This window comes from Ammodytes marinus (assembly GCF_949987685.1).
Source record: "Ammodytes marinus genome assembly, chromosome: 8".
Classification (NCBI taxonomy): domain Eukaryota; kingdom Metazoa; phylum Chordata; class Actinopteri; order Uranoscopiformes; family Ammodytidae; genus Ammodytes; species Ammodytes marinus.
The window spans coordinates 6348315-6367495 of record NC_137212.1 but is presented as its reverse complement, the minus strand read 5'-3'; the positions used below and the strand labels follow the sequence as shown (position 1 = coordinate 6367495).

The following is a 19181-nucleotide window of genomic DNA, read 5'->3' as shown; positions in this document are numbered from 1 at the left end:
ATGGTGCAAGGAGGGAACGAAGCCCAATGGGCTTGTACAGAGTTCCACCCCTATCAATAATCACAATGAAATCATATTCAGGCTAACAAATAAACTCTAGAAATTAAGGAGACAAGGTACATAAATACTCAAAATAATCAAAAATAGATGGAAATTTTTTTTTTGATAAATACATGTCAAAGATAATGAAAAAATTAGAAAGAAAAAGAAAAAGAAAAAAACAAAGGAGAAGACAGGAGGTTATTAGAAGATTCACAAAAAGATAAGATGTTTTTTAAGCTGCTTTTTAAAGAGTGAGTGGGATGATATGGATCTTAAAAGGGGAGGTAAGACATTCCATAAAGCCGGGCCTCTATAATATATACTAAATTGATGATGTGATGTGCGGGAAAAGGGTAAAGATAAGTTGTTATTGGTGCTCTGTCTAGTGCGATGTGAATGTACGTTAAATGAATAAGTAAACAAAGTCTGAAAGCTTTCCGGGAGATCTTGGTTTCTGTAAATAAACTTGTGAATGAATAAACATATGAGATAGATATTCAATTTGTGAATTGGAAATATATAAAAATTAATAAAAAGTGGTGCTGACGGAGCATATCTGTTTGAATGTGAGATGAATCTTAAAAATCGCTTCTGAATAATACATAATTTTTTGAGATGGTTGTGATATGATGCTGCCCAGACCAGATTACAGTAGTTCAGGAAAGGAAACAAAAAACTATAATATAAAGTTAAATGGGCAGAAGGATGTATGTATTTCTCTATATCTCACAGAAATGAAAGTTGAAGGAATAGGTCTGACCGGGTCATCTGGCCAATCATGTTTTGTTTATCTCTTGTTATGCTTTACCTTGATGTAACTTAGGTACATTTCCCTGACCGCACGCCCTTACTGTGAACTCGCTGTTCGGTAATGCATATACACCCACCTGAGAACTGCCGTGTCTAGCCTACCATCTCTTAATGTGTTGCCACCAAGCAGCTTCACTGGAGCATGGCTGGCATTGATTCCTTCAGATGTTACTTAGTAGCAAGGCCTTTGGCTAGAGCATAGTTAGCATGGCGGCTAACAGCCCCAGTGTTTGTCTATGTGCCTCGGGAGTTTTGTTAGCTCATGAAATATTCAACAACAACAACAGAGTTGAAAGAATACGAAATTCAGTTAAACGGCTAGGACTGGCAGCTGAGGAAGAAATGAATTGTAGTTGTGTATGTGTTGTGAGTGGGAAATCGCTTCTGGAACATAGAATAGAATATAATAGAATAGTCTTTATTGTCATTGTACAACAAAATTGGATGCTGTCTTATCAGTGCAAACATCAGAAAAGTACTCAACAGGTAAATACATATAAAAACATATACTGTAAAGTAGACTCTAAAACACTGTTAAAAATATATCAAGAGACAGAATATCCTAAATAATGAAGTAGTATGATGGGATTGCATGTATGTTTATAGCATATACATTACATGTTTACAACAATGCACCATCATTTTTGCATGTTTTATCTATATCCTTTTAAAAGATGCAACCCATCCATTATTTTGCAGAGTAGAGTTTCTTACTATATTGACCTTGGCCTGGAATATTATCGCAGTCTGCAATATTTCTGCAGGAATGTGTGTGTGTGTGTGTGTGTGTGTGTGTGTGTGTGTGTGTGTGTGTGTGTGTGCGTGTGTGTGTGTGTGTGTGTGTCCTGCCCACTGTCGATAAGTCCATCAATGGCCCTCAGTGCCGCTGGATACACTTGTCAACATTTAGTCGGACGGGAACAAAGACAGAGGACACATCCGAGGACTGACTTTCAAAACTTCTGGGACGCGTATTGACTGCAACTTCTTTATCAACACCATCACCGGCTGGCGGCTGCACTGGCAAAGTCAGAAACAACCTTGTTAAAAAATCACTTTATTTGATTATCCTCTGTATGATTTTAATAACTATCTAGTTGTACGTATTTTATATTTCCGTGGTGGTTGAAGGTGCTCCGAGGAACTTTCGGTGTGTGTTTATTATTGCACCCCCTTTAGACTTAACTTTAGTCCAAAGGGGGGTGCAAGGAAAAAACACACCAAGCATTAGTGTGTATAATATGCCAGCTGTTGTTCCTGGGTGAGCTTACCCATGAAAAAGGCATTAATACAAACTATATAAAAATATAATTATTTGCACTGATGGTCTCGTTTGCTGTTACATGTAATATATGGGCATCCGAAGAAAACTAAGACTGTTTCAGAAATATTTCAAAGTTATTCGCAGCACATTTTAATAACCTTCTAGTGCTATTATTTTATTCATTGCAGGGGGCGGTTAAATTAGATTTGTCAATGAGTTTTTGTGATCTAGTAGTGCAGACACATTGGTATTTCTCTCTTTAGTTTCCATGTTTTTCTTTGTGCAGACACTGTTGTTGATTAAGCTAATTACCTCTCATGTATACCACTTCTGTTTATTCCAAACAAACTACTCTTGCCTCCGCAGGCAATGTGAAAAACACATCTCTTAATTTGCACACACACACACACCAATTTCCTCTGTGAATGGCCTCTGCAATACTATGGCTGACTGAGGCAACGAATGGAGAAAAAAGAGACTGCATGAATGTATGAGTAGAACCACTATTATGGTATATCAAAAGCCAATAAAAGGCTATTGAACAGACATTTTAACAGCTGCAAATTATCACTTGAACATATAATATAAGGGAGTTGGAATAGTCCTTTTTTTATATTGAGAAACCATTATTGCTCTCCGAATAAAAATTAATTGAATTGATTTTGCCATAAGCGTTATGTCAACGGTATGTATTCTGTATTCAGACATGTGATTGGTAGCTGATCTTTTCAACTGCAACTGCCTGAAATAGTCAGTCAGACAAATTGTATCCTTTCAACCCAGCTGTCAATCATTTAGCCGACTGAACCTTTGTAAGTGTGTGTGTGTATAAGAGTGAAAAAGTCTCCCCGACAGTAGCAACTGTCACACAAACTGTATAAAGTAAGACACACACAATTGACACAAATTGATTGAACAGTTGGCCAGATGTCGGACAATTCACTGGCTCCCTCACACACAAACACCTACACACACACACACACACACACACATACAGCATGTATCATATTCACAGCGTCGTATTAACCAGAAGAGCAGCTCCTTACTGTGCTGTTGTGGTGCTCTATAGTTCAATCTGTTTAAAGGGGGTTTTTGAAGGAGGCTTTCGTTCTTTAAAGGCCATGGCAGGGGAAACCTAATTTAGGGGAGACACTTGCTGAATAGCGGCGCACACAAGAGCCTCATATTCAATAGTTACATATTGGCAGGGGAATTGGTGGGTGGTGGGTTTTCAAAAGGTCAACATCAGCAAAAGGAGGGATTCAAACATCAAGCCATGCCCGGTTCTGTAGAAAAATAAAATACAAAAAGTGTAGAACCTGGCAACGCAGAAAAATCCTGCCAAACAGCAAACCAGCAGCCCTTCACGAGGGGCAATGTTTGAATGGCAGCGACTTGTTCAGTGATGTTCAAAATATTAATATGAGAGGAAGAACATTTGAGATGAATATAATAGAGAATCAAAATGAAATGGGTGAATCCTTTAGGTACTATTGATTTGTGAATGTGTGGCTGCAACACACACACTCAAAAACACTCAGGCTGGCCAACAAGCATTCTGCTGGTCAGATATGTATAATTTATAGAGTGGAGTTTGACACAGCGCTGTAATGTAATCTGGGACCCCCTTTGGTCTTTGTTTGTTTGTGTGTGTGTGGTGTGTGTGTGTGTGTGTGTGTGTGTGTGTGTGTGTGTGTGTGTGTGTGTGTGTGTGTGTGTGTGTGTGTGTGTGTGTGTGTGTGTGTGTGTGTGTGTGTGTGTGTGTGTGTGTGTGTGTGTGTGTGTGTGTGTGTGTGTGTGTGTGTGTGTGTGTGTGTGTGTGTGTGTGTGTGTGTGTGTGTGTGTGTGTGTGTGTGTGTGTGTGTGTGTGTGTGTGTGTGTGTGTGTGTGTGTGTGAGAGATTGAATAGGGAGACAGAGGCATGGTGAGAGAGTGGTTTGCAGGCAGAAGGGACAGGGATTTGCTGTGGGGACTCTCTCTGTGTAAATGTGATGTATTGGACGGCTGTATGTTTTCCTCCCTGTAACAACCCCACGGGTTACACATGTAGGAACAATGGCCTTTTCTCCTGTAATGGGCTTTTACCAACAGGGACCACTTTCTCAATCAAAATGTGTGTGTGTGTGTGTGTGTGTGTGTGTGTGTGTGTGTGTGTGTGTGTGTGTGTGTGTGTGTGTGCCTGTGCCTGTGCGTGGGTGTGTGTGTTTGAGTGACAAACAATCACGCTCGTTTTTTTCATTGAATTCACTGATTTACACTGACATTTTCTTTGTTTCTATTGAATATAAAATGATCACAGCACTGTATATGTATTTTACATGAATGTACATTTCTTTAAATGTGTGTTCTTGTATGCTGACTTATGATTAGTTGATTCATTGTTTAGTTGACTTAATTGAGTGCTTAATTTATGATCTGAGTAAAGTGCATTTATAAAGTGCTCCTAAACATTGTCTCTGTCCGGCTTTTCAAATGTGAGCGTGTGCAGATCATCAGTCAATCCAATTAAGTCATTCAAAGACTAATTGACGTATAATTCAATTATCAATCAATTCATTGATTCATCAGAATCAGAATTAGTAGATTTGCAGCCAAAGTAAATACACAGCTTCGAGTAAATAAAAAATAGTGCTCTAAGCTCTTGATTTGAGTGTATTTTCCTGATTTGTTTCCTTTTGTAGGTCTGTGTGTGTGTGTGTGTGTGTGTGTGTGTGTGTGTGTGTGTGTCTGTATCTGTGTGTCTGTGTGCAACCTGTGTGTGTGTGTGTGTGTGCGCGTGTCTGTATCTGTGTGTCTGTGTCTGTGTGGTTTCTTGTATATATTTGTCTTGCTTTGTTCTGTGCCTGACAGTGTCCCTTGCTTCTTTGTCCCTCTGTCACTTTGTGTCTAGTTTAATCACAGGCCTTTGAGGTCTAATCGATTTGAGCAACAAGATAACTAAGTTATCAAACTGTTTCATTGACTGGCTGTCCCTTTTCCTCTCCTGTCTTGTCTCCCTGTGTGTTCCTGTTCCATCCTTCTTTCGCTTCTCATTCTCTTCAATACATTTCTTTCCAACCTCCCCAAATCTTTAAAAATGTTCTTGACATTCCCTATCTCTCTCTCTCTCTCTCCCTTTCACAACAGGCCGGCAGACTTGTCCACCAGAGAAGTTTGATTGTGGTGGCGCGACCAGCAAATGTGTCTCGCTGTCGTGGAGATGTGACGGAGAGAGAGACTGTGAGAACGGAGCGGACGAGGACCAGTGCGCTGCAGGTAAGCTGGTCTCAAGTCAGTTTATTTAAGAAGGGGACAGTGCAAATGAATAAAACACATGATCATACATGGGTTACAAATGCCAGAAATAGCCAAAAGGCAAATCTGCAGTTCCCTGACATTATCAAATAAATTAAAGTTAAAAGAAAATACAATTAAACGAGATGAAAAAAACAACATAAACAGGACGGAACTCCAGAGCACAAAACAGGGCATCACAGAACAAACAGAACTGACTAACTCTAAGGTAAAACAACAGAACACAAACTAGCTGGTGGTGGAAATGTGGCATGGAAGGAGGGAGGATAAAAGTATTTATTTTGAGCTTCATTTGAATTGAACTTTAGTTTCCTGTCAGTCACGTGGGTTAAAATGAATAGTCCAAATACATCCAAACTGTGTTGCACTGTCAAACGCTATAGGGTGCTGGATCCCAAGTTTAGATCCAAAGAATATCACCTACACTTTTTTTTTTCACAGTAGGGTGCAAGCAAGCATATAGAAGTTTTCTGTGCTTGTTAGGCTATCACCTAGGTCGTTGCATATTTAAAAAGTTGAAATGTGGTCCAAAGTGGAGCCAGAAGTACTTGTAACGTGATGTCATATCTGCCAAAAAAAAGTAAAACATCTTTCATCTCTTCATTTATTAATACGTTTGTTTCTGTGTTATGTATCTAGAGATGTCAAACACGATCTGTTTTCCCTCCCTGCAATCGTGTCCTTGTTTTTTGGCGCATTTTTTTTCTCCATGATATTCAACTGTATAAAAAGCAGGTCACTGTGCAGACTGGGAGAGTTTGGAAAACCAATATTATATCTTGCAAATGTATCTTTATAGGCGTTTCCCATACACACCACTTTGACGTATGTTTACACAGATGGGATGACGTTTAAAACCATGAACGCACGAAAGCAAACACAGTCGTAAACCCACAGTAGGGCTTTATATTTGTATTTGTAAATTAAGACAACAAGTACAATGTTAAGTCCGTCATGCACAGTTTACAGAAGGCGTGGAGGCACACAATAGTGTTTTCATAGTGGTGGCATGTGGCGCCTACACAGTGTACAAATGACTAGCGATTAGGATTTTATTGCGTATATACATCAAGTGGTGTGTGTGTGTATGTGTGTGTGTGAGGAGTTGTTTAAGGGCTGGTGATTTGTGGCCAATCTTATGTGCTCCTGTCATCCCCTTGTAAAACTGGGGACATCCCTGCCATGCAACCACATAAAGATAGAGCCTATAGTCGCATTCATAAACGCCCATAAAAATCCCAAACACATAAATATTCTGCGGACGTTAAGTAGCACACATGGGCATCTTTGTTTTACTCAAAATAAGATAGCGCTAAAGAAATTGCTACACGTTTACACAAATCTATGTCAATAAAATCATTATCCTCTAGATATAATCAATATATTTTGATTAAATATCCATTCAAAAATACAACACAAGTTGTTTTCGGTCATTCAGTCATATGTCGGTGTTGTGATGCCTCAAATGCCCATTCACAAGGCTTAGGAAACATATAGAGAAGCTTTGTGTACAAATACACACACACACACACACACACACACACTTCATCTGCAACACCCCCTCACTGTTTTATGTAGTCGATGCACACACACTCCCATCACATTATCTCCCCTATGTCCTCACAGCTGGCCTTAAAGCTTGTGAAAGGCTATTGATTTTCATTCTTATAAACATCTGGCGTACGGCAGCGGTTTTTTAAACATGCAAAGCACACACACACGCGCGCAGACACGCATGCACACACAAGCGTACACACACGCACGTGCAGACACAGCGTATTTTGAAAAATCTAGATTGCATTTCATATTTTCATTTACCAGCTGTTATAGTAAAAACACTCTAAATGTATAAGCACAAGCAATTTCTGAACTTCTGTATGAACATCTGTGTGTGGGAGTCTTTGTAAGAACAAGTATGAATTTTAGACCTTAAGACGGATGGTATTTGAAGTGAACTTGGTAATTCTGGCGAGGTGACCTGTACTTGCAGAGGAGCTATTGTAGTGTAAAGGACAGACATAGTGAATGAGGAGAGTCCTTGCAAGAATACAACTACAAGGGTGTGTGTGTGTGTGTGTGTGTGTGTGTGTGTGTGTGTGTGTGTGTGTGTGTGAGAGAGAGAGAGAGAGTGAGATATGTCTCTGTTTCCATAATGTTGCACTGTGAAGTTCATACATTCTGATGCTGAAAGTGATGCACAGTGCATGCAAAACTAAGGACACACACACACACGCACACGCACACACATACACACACACACACACACACACACACATGCACACACACACACACACACACACACACACACACACACACACACACACACACACACCCACATACACACACACACACACACCACTATGTAAGATTTTATGCTGGATAATGTTAAAGTCTCTGAATCTGTCACTTCAGTATGTGCAAAACCAAAGATGTGTAAAATAATAAGTGAACCAAACACTCATTTTATGAACTTCTGATTCCAGAGGCAATTTAGATTAAAATGATATCCCAATTGTAATTAACTTTATTCTGGAGTTCTGCAATATCATCACTTTGAACACCCTGGGGTTGGCATGGTAATCATAACAACTGTATATACAAAAACATCCACAGATATTTTCAATGTTTACTGTAATGTTTAGCATTCAAACCGTGAATCAGAATTTCACCTCACCAGTCACAGGGCTATATTGTAAGCACACTGGCTGCCTACTATACACTGGAAAAGGTCAGTTATCACCTGACTTTCAGTTGTCCTTTAGTGTATAGACATCCTGTGGTATGCAACATTGTGGGTAAAAAAAACTCATTGTCTGTCTCCATTTCTTTAATTTTGTCTACTTTGATTCTAATTGTTTTTTCGCAATATTTGTTCAAATTTCAAAGTTATGTTAAGTTATCAAGCAGACAATGGCAATGGAATTGTCAGGCTCTTGACAGCACAGTAAAAAAACATGAAAAGAAAAAGAAAAGATAAATAAGCTAAGACACATGACATGAGCATTCATTAAATACAACATTACATTGACACGAAATCCTTGAATTGTCCACAACATTACAGCTATGGAGCACCGAAAGCCTGCGCAATAAACAACAGCATTTGAAAGAATCCTAAGAATACAAAAGGAATAGATATATGTATACACATAAATACATAAGAACAAAAGGACCCTATCTTTTCTCTTTCTTGCCTATCTATCACGTACAATTGCAATTTTGAATTCTCTTTTAATTCCTTCATATTGACTCCGAGGACAATCATCAGACACCGTGTGCTTTCTGTTGCCTTTCATCTCTCCGACCTGTCGGAGCTCCTATGCCTTATGCCAAGAGAAGTGCTTATTAATAAAGCTGTGAAATATTTCATGGGGGTTTTGAAAATAATTGATTTCCTGTGTGTGTGTGTGTGTGTGTGTGTGTGTGTGTGTGTGTGTGTGTGTGTGTGTGTGTGTGTGTGTGTGTGTGTGTGTGTGTGTGTGTGTGTGTGTGTGTGTGTGTGTGTGTGTGTGTGTGTGTGTGTGTGTGTGTGTGTGTGTGTGTGCTGTTCTAATAACCTGTAGAGATCAGCTTGTGATCTATCATTTATCATTATCATCATTGAAGGTGGTGGCTGTGAATATAAAGTTAATTTGATCCATGGAAAGAGACCTGTGTTATATCTGAATGTACACATAAAGTTAGAATTCAAAGACCACACAGTGTGTGTGTGTGTGTGTGTGTGTGTGTGTGTGTTTGTGTCTACTTGCGTGATGGCAGTTTTTAGAAATGCATTCATTGTTGTAATATGTGCCAGTTGCCCATTAATTTAAATGAATAATACTGAATAATAATTAAGTTGAGTGGTTGAGTGGTTTGATTAATTGACGGTCAGTTTGCATTCTTAATTTATTTTAAGGGCAGCTGTTATTAAAAAAGTTTTTCTAAGCTTCACAATAGTTTTCAAGTGAGAAACAAACATTAATCACCGTGTCACTCCGTGTACGCTGCGTATTTTTTAAAACAGAGGATGCATTAAGATTAGTCAGACCATCACTCTTAAAAGTTAATCATTCTACTGCTGTTACATTTATTTAGTTTGAAAAAAAATCTAATTTTGGCATTTTTAAGCTTTTGGTATAGGTTGGAGAGACATAGATGAAATGGGTCAGAGAGGAGAATGACATGCAGAGAACGACCACGGGCCGGATTTGAACCCGTGGTCTGCTGCTTCTGAGGACTGAGCCTCTACGGGGGGGGGGGGGGGGGGGGGGACTCTTACCACTACACCACGAGCACCCCCCTTGACAATTGTATTATTGATGCTACAGACACAGAATTAGCAAACAAGCTATTGAGAATTGTATGTAGAGATACCGCAGCACAACTAGGTGACACTCTCACAAATGTAGGCAGACAGTCAAGTGTAATAGGTCTTTATCCTCCATACCACCCTCTTTCTATTCCCACATCTCTCTCTCTCTATCTCTCTCTCTCTCTCTCTCCCTCTCTCCCCGCGCAGCTACGCTAGGAGTAAAGCTAACGATAATTAGGTCTGCTAATTGAGCATATCCAAACGTTGAATAAAACATGGATCCCTGTAGAGAGGTTCTTTATTACATTTTAGAGGAGGTCTCTGCAGAAAGTTTAAGAGCCTTTAATTTATGTTAATATAAAATTGCATTCATTTAAGTTTAAAGCCGCTGCTTTCTTAATAAGGGGAACGCTAGCATGACAGATGGCCTCTCTTTTGTTTACTGAATTCTAACTTTACATTCATATTTGCAGATTGGCAGTGTTGGGGAGAAGTTAACTGTAAATGTAAATAAACTACATTCATATTAGCATAAATAGTGATTGAAGTAGGAAAGCTTTTTTTCCATTTTTTGTGTAGTTAACTACTGTAACTACATACTACAAACACATTTGGGCAATAAAAGGAATGGAATACATTTGAATTGTGGCATTGCTTCTGTAGCTCGACCCCCGTTGATGAGCCCCTGGCTATTCGCCTTCCAAGCAGCTGGATTGTCAGCTCACCTATGAAGATGTTTGTTTATTGTTTGTAAGGTTTTTTTTTTTGTGTTGATTTGTTATTTATTAACACATTTTATTCAAATCACATTTTTGGTTGGTGTTTGACCTGTAGAACCAATCTGCACTTTTAGTTTACTCAGTGGCTATGTGACTTTCTGTATATTTAGTGATAATTTCATTTCACATTGTCGCATTTTCAATTTGACCAACTAAAACTAAGTAAAAAAGTAAAGTAAAGTAACCAAACTAGATTTCTCCCTAGGGTAGCTTTGTTTCTGTAGTTCCACTAAGTCTGAAGCCATTCTAAGTTTGCAAAAACTTTGCTGTCAAAGTAGCTTCTCCCCAAAACTGCAAATTGGACTGTGAAGTTGCTGATTCAGTGAGCGCAGGATTGATCCACATCGCTTAAGGTTGATCAACTGAGAAGTTTACATTTCCACAAGCCTAATAAGATCACACAGCCTTTAAATGAGAACTGGCACTCGCTGGATTAGGTGATGTTCCCCCTTACAGACGCCTGTTAATAGAAAACGAAAAAAATGTTTGTGTGTGTGTCAGCGCTGGAATTAAGAGGTTGTGTTAATTAAATTGTCCACGAGCGATGGGAGTTAATTCCCCGGTATAATAATTAAAATAATTAAATGTGGCTTGTTTTGGTGTCATTACATCCTGGGGAAAGAAAGAAAGTGGATTTATTTTCAGTCAGTCAGTGAGTTTTTCTTACCTGCTTATTTAATCCTCTCCCTCTCTCAAATACTTTACTCTATGTGTGGTTACCCGGTGGTAGCAGCAGCTAAGCGCTATCACAGTCAGCCAGGCTATTTCGGATCCTTGGAGAGCCATGCAAAATGCTAATACATATGACAGGGTTACATGTATTAGATCAATAGCACATACTTACTGTAACTCCCTCTTTAACCTTCTGTCTACTGGAAATGCATGATAAACAGCAGCCATTTAAAATCCTCAAGAACAAATATTTTCAGTGGTTTTATGTTAATATGATGATAAATGTTGGCTAATTCTTACGTCATGTACTTCATATATACTGTACATCAAAAAAAGATTTAGCTTTCTGTGTTGGGTAACTTCAAGATCCCAACTATTGCTACGCCTTTGGAATAGTTTGAAAAATATCATCTTTCTTGTTACTCAGTTAGCATCATTTTGGTAACTGTAAATTATCTATAGAGGTTGTGCTGCCTCTTTACATGCTATATTATTGTTTGCTTTGCTTTACTTGTATCCAGTGAGTTTAGTTTTGTTCTCTCTACACATTCTATGTGAGAACTTATTCCATCCACAGTCACTTCCAGCACTTAATTGAGTAGGTTGGAAAAGGGGAAACGCAAATAGAAAGGCAGGCCAGGAGAGAGAGAGAGAGAGAGAGAGAGAGAGAGAGGGAGAGAGAGAGAGGAGAGAGAGAGAGAGAGAGAGAGAGAGAGAGAGAGAGTGCAAACCTTGGGGACCTGTTGCTCTTTCTTTTCACACCAGCCTGTGTTACATTACAGCATGCTGTTGCAGGATCGATGCCCCACCAAGGGATATGTTAGTTGGTGTTTTATAGCAGGGCAGTGGAGTGTGTGTGTGTGTGTGTGTGTGTGTGTGTGTGTGTGTGTGTGTGTGTGTGTGTGTGAGCTTTCAGCCTAAACACACTGAAATACACACCGTAAACATGTGAACACTCACATAAACACATAAACAGTTACACACTCCCAACCCCACACACATGCGATACTGAATAACTTTGTTTAACCAGGCTTGGTGTGGACTAGAGCAAATGTATTTGTGTCCCATTCCATTATTTGATAACACATTTAAAAGGGACCAAATGTCCACCCCCATAAGTGCGTATCTATCCATGTGTAAATGTTCAACTATATACTGGTGGTGCCTCTTTTGATCATGCTTCACCCACATGTTGCACTATAGATGTACAGATACAAACCAGTGGCCTCTTGTCTGTGAGTTTATTGCCATTCCGTTCTCCTTCATTTATAAAGCCTGTGACGTGTCCCACTGTGTGCGTAGGAGCTGTAATGTAATGGAGCACCAGCAGCACACTATAACAGGCTCACTGCGGAAACACCAGAGGCGCTTTGCACTCGCTTCAGACATCGGCCACAATATACTGCTGCCTTCCAAACGATTAAGAACATGACTCATTCCTCTCTTTTTTCAGCCCCCCCCCCCCAACCCCGTCCCTCTCCCCTGCAAACACGCACACACACACCCACACACACACACACACCCACACAGACACACACACACGTACAATCAGAATCTCAGGGAGATGAAAGGAAAGGCTACTTATCTAAAGAATTTGAAGAAAATTCTTGAAACCATAGCTTTGCTCCTACCGACCACCAACCCTACTTCATTCCCAAAGGCTTTCTCCTCCAAAATAATGCCACTAGTTACTTTAAAAATAAACACTGTCTTTCTATCAATGATGCAAACAGAATGGCTGTTCGCTAACACGTACTGTAAGTAGCTTGTCACGACGTGCTGCTATATCAACACTGTCAAAGTTAAAAAGTTAGGAGAACCCAACATTTAAATTTAAACAGTTTTCACTAGATTGTTGACTCCATGTGCATGTAGTGACGCTGTAGCCTGTTTTCAGAACACATTGTGATATAAATGTGTTTTTATCTGTGGGGATGTGCAGTGAACATGAATAACAACTCTATCATGATGAGGCCATCAGAAATGGTAATTATGTCATTATAATACAGCAGCAAGTTAGAATGCAGAATTACATCTTCATTGTGGAGATGTAATCATCACAATTAATCACGATGACCTATTTTTAATGTATTCATAGATTTACTACTTAACAATTAGCAGAGGGGACGCAATTATTTTCCTGACGAGCGAGTGTGTGTGTGTATTTGTGTGTTCATTTATTATTGTGGTGTGTGTGTGTGTGTGTGTGTGTGTGTGTGTGTGTGTGTGTGTGTGTGTGTGTGTGTGTGTGTGTGTGTGTGTGTGTGTGTGTGTGTGTGTGTGTGTGTGTGTGTGTGTGTGTGTGTGTGTGTGTGTGTGTGTGTGTGTGTGTATGGGAGGGGGCGGGAGTGGGTACTAAGATTTAAGACTGTGTTGAGCCACATGGATGGAGTGATGGTTATGTCACATTCTACATTTAATGGCTGAAATCTATTGATATATTTCTCGACCGACCATTCACACTGCACTTATGTCAATACACACACGCCCACATGTATATACAGACCAACAAGGACATTCATCACACACACACACACACACACACACACACACACACAGACATTCAATCTACTGTGATGGCTGCTGAGGCTGTTAATATTCAGTTCTAAGCTGCTGGTAGATGGCATAATGATTGAGCTATTGAAATATCCTACGCTATTCAGTATACTGTCTCTGTTGTGCTCTGTGTGTGTGTGTGTGTGTGTGTGTGTGTGTGTGTGTGTGTGTGTGTGTGTGTGTGTGTGTGTGTGTGTGTGTGTGTGTGTGTGTGTGTGTGTGTGTGTGTGTGTGTGTGTGTGTGTGTCTGTGTGTGTGTGTGTGTGTGTGTGCGCAATCCCCATAGTCCCCTCTCATAATGAAGGTGGTTAAGAGAAAGTATTTCCCGTGTGTATATCAATCATGTTTCTCTCATGTGAGAGTTTTTTCGTCTCCCAGTGAAATGTGTGCCATTGTTCTCTTCATCTATAAGCTGCCATTTCACCTGGATTCCCCCGACTCTCCTGCCACACTACATTAAGGTCTTGTTCTCAGTGGCATTTCACATACAGTTTAGAATGTGATGTTTAATATGTTCCATGCGTATACAAAATAATAGCACAGGTGAATAGAAAAACTCCACTTGAAAGATCTTAAGGGAGATGGCGTTAAAATGCCTCACGCGCAGGGCTGTACGCTTATTTTTTCAGGTGGTAGCACTGGTGCTAGCAAGCAAAAAAATTCAGTAGCACAAAAATAAATTTGGTAGCACACAAAGTAGGCTATGATTGAAAACTTGCATAACCTTAACCCTTGCATTTTGCTCTAATTACCTTTGAGCATGTCATCCTGGTCTCATTTGAGATTCACAATTAATATGATATCCTAGTGTGTGCAGTAATAATTGTAGAAGAATGAATAGGGGTGCACTGATTGCAATTTAGAAAAAAGAATCTAACCTGCCAATTGCAATTTTTTGCTGATTCAGAATTATTATTATAATGTCCTTCTGTTAATTAAAACCAAACTTTAAAACATTAAACATAGCCTATTAAATAAATAAGTATACATATTGGTACAATTTAGGATAAATTAAATAGGTTGTTGTGAATGTGTTGGGAGTAGCTTTTCAGTGGCTTATTTAAAACTTTGTAAATAGACTAGGCTACTGTTGACTGCTCTCTGCAGCTGAATGAGTTGCCTTTCAAGCTAGAAAAAAGCGCTAACTTCCTGTTCTTACCGGCTTCAAAATAAAAGTCAACTCACGTTTGGCTAATAACAGGCTTTTAATGTGAAGGCGCACAGGAAATGTTCTGTTTGTACACGAGCTAACTTAACTGCGGTAATGTGCCGTCTCCTTCAGGTAATTGCCGTTGGTGAAGTTTTTATACCTAGAATCGCTGCACCCGCACAGATCCCGAGCACACATCTTTCACCAGCCAAAGTGGAGGGTGGACTCAATAACTTACTTGCCTAAGACTCATTTACCCGCAGTGTTAATGTAGAGCCCTCTAAGCAGTGTTGTGCATCTCTCCTCTGTGTTTCAAAGACAGCCTCTCCTCATTAGCAAGCTGTCGCACGAGTGCTAATGGGTTCGTATTCATCATCGCACGTGATCAATTTCAGTAGCAAATGCGATCAAAACTGTCGCACTGTACAGCCCTGCTCACGCGTATTTTTTTTTTTGATGTATCGAGTTGAATTGTATTATTTTAAAGTATTTACAAGCCGGAGTTTTAAAGGGAGAAAGTGCTAAATGTGATGTAAATCTTGACTTGATTGAGCCTGATTTGGACCAGGTTTTGACCAATTATTTAATGCAGAATTTGTGAAAGATACATCTTTATTATTTAAGTATATACAGTAAGTATGCTGGTATCACACATTTGTGCTTCTGGGTAACGTGCAGTGTGTGTAATAAAATGTAAAATATCAGTATTTACTCCAGGCTCACTATCTAGTATCATATTTCTTTATTTTTTTTACATCCAGAAAAAGATGAGTGACATGTCAGATGTCTCTTTCCCACTATTGCTCAACCATGGTGTGTCGTCATGGGGACTGGTACACTCTACGGGGGCAGGCGGTTGGAAAGTGATTTTATCTTGTGTTTGTCAGTCAGGGATGAACGTATTCTGAATTCCATCTCTCCTCACTGTCTGTCTATCAGTCTATCCCATTAGGAAAAGAGTTTTCGCTTTTAAGTCAAAGAGCTGAGAGCTTTGGGCCTGTCTGTCTTGTGGTCGTGTGTGTGTGTGTGTGTGTGTGTGTGTGTGTGTGTGTGTGTGTGTCTGTCTGTCTGTCTGTCTGTCTGTCTCTTTGTGTGCAATGTCTGTGCCCATGCTTCAAAGGTCTAATGTAGCATAAGCACTAATAAACACTTTGTGAGAGCCCGGGAGAGCTACTGCATGTCAGGTTGTCTATATTTCTCTCTTCACAGATAAACACACACCCACACACACACACACACACACACACACACACACACACACACACACATACACGCACGCACACTCTTGGGGGGAGCGCCTAGCCTTCCTGCAGAATGTGTTGCATCAAAAGTATGCTCTAAAACTGCCTATTCTCCCTCTTGTCCTCGTATTTTTTCTCACAAACAACTTCTCAGAGTTTAGCATCCGACTCAGTATAGGCTAAAATTTCTAGACCTGCGCACAACCATACGGCCACAGATGAGGGGATGCCAGCCGCCTCTGGCATTCTGCCTGACGGTTTGCTGTTTTAATGATATCAAGGGTAATGGTGCCTGATACATAGCAAATGCTACATTAACTTAGTGTCATAAAAACACTGACTCAATACATGCAGATGTGGCTAAGGGCGCCTCTTAGCCCTCGGAGTCTAAGAAAATGATGGTAAATGTGTGAATTTATTTCCGTGCCTTCATTACTTTTATGCAATTTAAATCTGGCACCCTGTCATTTATTTATTAGGTGCAGCGGAGGGGAGAAAAAAGGGCTGTTATCAAGTAATTGCAAACTGATTTCACCTTAAAAAACTTTATTTCCCCGTTAATCTGCTGAATGTGTGGAGGTGGTGAAGTGGGTCAGCCATCATTAGTGAGACCTTGGCATAGTGCTTGCTTTCTGTTAAGGAGACAATGTTGCATTGCACCATTGCTTTCAATTTGTCAGTTGTCACTGTGCATGAGGAGGATTATCTTCCACTTACAAAACTGACAAAATGTCATCATATTTGGCTCCGATAGAGTGAATGCACGATGCATGACAATCACTTTGCTGTAGTCTCTCTCTGTACTTGATAACAGGGGAATGTTATGTTGAAAATGGCATTTAGCTTTTCAATATAAAGTAGCATAATAGTATGTTTGCCTTTATTTTGGCGGGGGTTTGGTTCTTTTAAAAAAATAGAATAAGTGACAGGTCACACAACTCTGGTTTCTGGTTACCGTCAAAACAGCAGAACTATTGGAAACTTCTCAGTCTGATGCCCTGCCCAGCTCCATGTAAAAAATAATATTGTGAGGCAACAGGCACTCACACTGCACAGCCACAGATAGATACAAGTACTGAAGTGTTGAATATGGATTTGACTGGAATTAAATAAAAAAATAAGTGAAATTCTGAAGAGAAACTATTTTTTTTTTCATATAAAATCCTCATGAATAAAGATGTTTTGTGTATCTGTCGGTACATGGCATGCTCGACTTAACAAGGATTTGTTTCTTATTGATGCTTTCATGTGAGAGATATGACATACATATTGACATTTAATAGAATAGATGAGCATGTAACTTGTCTACTGTACGGCCCATTAAGCCTTTACTCTGCACTCAAATGCCTTCAGGTGTTGTTGTCTGTTTTAAGCTGATTGTAGAGAGAGTGTTACTGTTAGTAAAATGCTTATTTCTGGGATCCGATGTAAATGTTGTATTTCCAATTCCTAGTTGTTGAAGCTAGAACTGTGAAGAGTGTTTGTGTGTGTGTGTCTTTATGTGTAGGTGTGTGTAGGTGTATGTCTGTGTGTGTGTGTTTAGGCGAAAATGTGTGCATGTGTGTGTGTGTGTGTGTGTGAAGGTGTGTGTATTTGTGTGCACAGATTCACACATGCTCCCAGCAGCATGGCTGAGTGGCCGACATGTTAGACCAGAGTCTGATTGGATTCCACGCTCCAGAAACATTAAACCCAGTGACTCAGAGAGAAAGGTTGAAGTGAGGTGTGTGTGTGTGTGTGTGTTTGTGTGTGTGTGTGTGGTCTCTGCATTTCATGTGTATAAATGCGCATCTAAGCACAAATAGCTCATGTTTTAAATTTTCCTTTATCTATGTGTGTGTATCTATGTTCGGTAGAGATTACATGAGGTATCTTTTCCTTTGTGTTTGTGTGTGTGTAAATGTAGTGGCTGTGCATTGCATGTGTTTAAATGCACATCTAAGCACAAATAGCTCAATAGCTGTTTTAAAGTCCACGTGTGTGTGTGTGTGTGTGTGTGTGTGTGTGTGTGTGTGTGTGTGTGTGTGTGTGTGTGTGTGTGTGTGTGTGTGTGTGTGTGTGTGTGTGTGTGCCCGCGTGTGTGTGTGTGTGTGTGTGTGTGTGTGTGTGTGTGTGTGTGTATGTCTCTCGCCTACATGCTTAGCTGTGCGCTTTAGCCTAGTCCATGCTGACTGAGAGTTGAATTGTCCTTCAGATCAAGGTCAATGAGCCGTGCCCTATCTCTCCTCTCCATCTATTAGCTGTCTGGTTGCAGGGTCCCGGGATAGCTGATGGATAGAAAAGCTTCGACCCCTGAGTTAAACACTATCACCCCGTAGGTGTGAGGAACCTTATTGCCACGATGTAATCACTTCCAGATTACTGACCACCTATTTAAAACTGTAATTGGTAGAATAATCTATTTGAATGGATGTGTTTAATCACCGATCTGGAGTCGAACCCTGTAACACAATTCTATTTCCTCTCGACTCTTACTTAGTTTTAAAGGTTTTTTTGATAGGATATCTGAGACGTCCATTTTAAGTTACTGTAAGTCTTAGTTTAGTTTAATTTAGTTTTCAATTTAGGAAATGTGTGGATGTGGCGAAACATGTATAGTCTTGAAGGAAAACCACACCCAAAAACAAATTGGAATATAAGAATACAACACCATTTTTAAAAATAAGAAATTTTAAAAATACATTTTAATAAAAAAAAAATTATAAAAAATTAAAATACAATAATGCAATAAAAAAGATAATAATCTTATTCTTTTGTTTTCAATCCCTTTATAAAATAAGAAGCACAATCACAGTTTATGTTGACTGTAGCCTTATCTTATCCTGACCTGTCACACCTGACCATCTATCGCCTCTTGCCTTTTTATCTGCTATTAAAATCTGCCTACACCTGCTGTTGTGTTGATGGGTTCCCCTTTGGTAGGGAAAGGACATTTCAGCTTTCCAAATCTATCAATGGATCTACCACCTCTGAGCACCTGTCCCCTCTCCAATCTCCCCTTTACTCTGTGTGTGTACGGATCGGCTTTGGCCCGTGTGTTAAACCCAGAAGACGGATTTACTGACTGACTGACCAGGGTCTT

General features: G+C 39.7%; 1 protein-coding gene across 1 annotated transcript in view; it reads left to right on the top strand.

Annotated features, from left to right (window-relative positions):
- The window catches only part of lrp8 (low density lipoprotein receptor-related protein 8, apolipoprotein e receptor), a gene marked incomplete at its 3' end in the record, with an annotated part of 171005 nt that overhangs the window by 102390 nt on the left and 49434 nt on the right, over positions 1–19181 (top strand). Inside the window, exon 4 of the mRNA XM_080033188.1 lies at positions 5243–5371. Coding sequence (XP_079889314.1) covers positions 5243–5371 — 129 coding nt within the window. The remainder of the gene's footprint in view (positions 1–5242; positions 5372–19181) is intronic.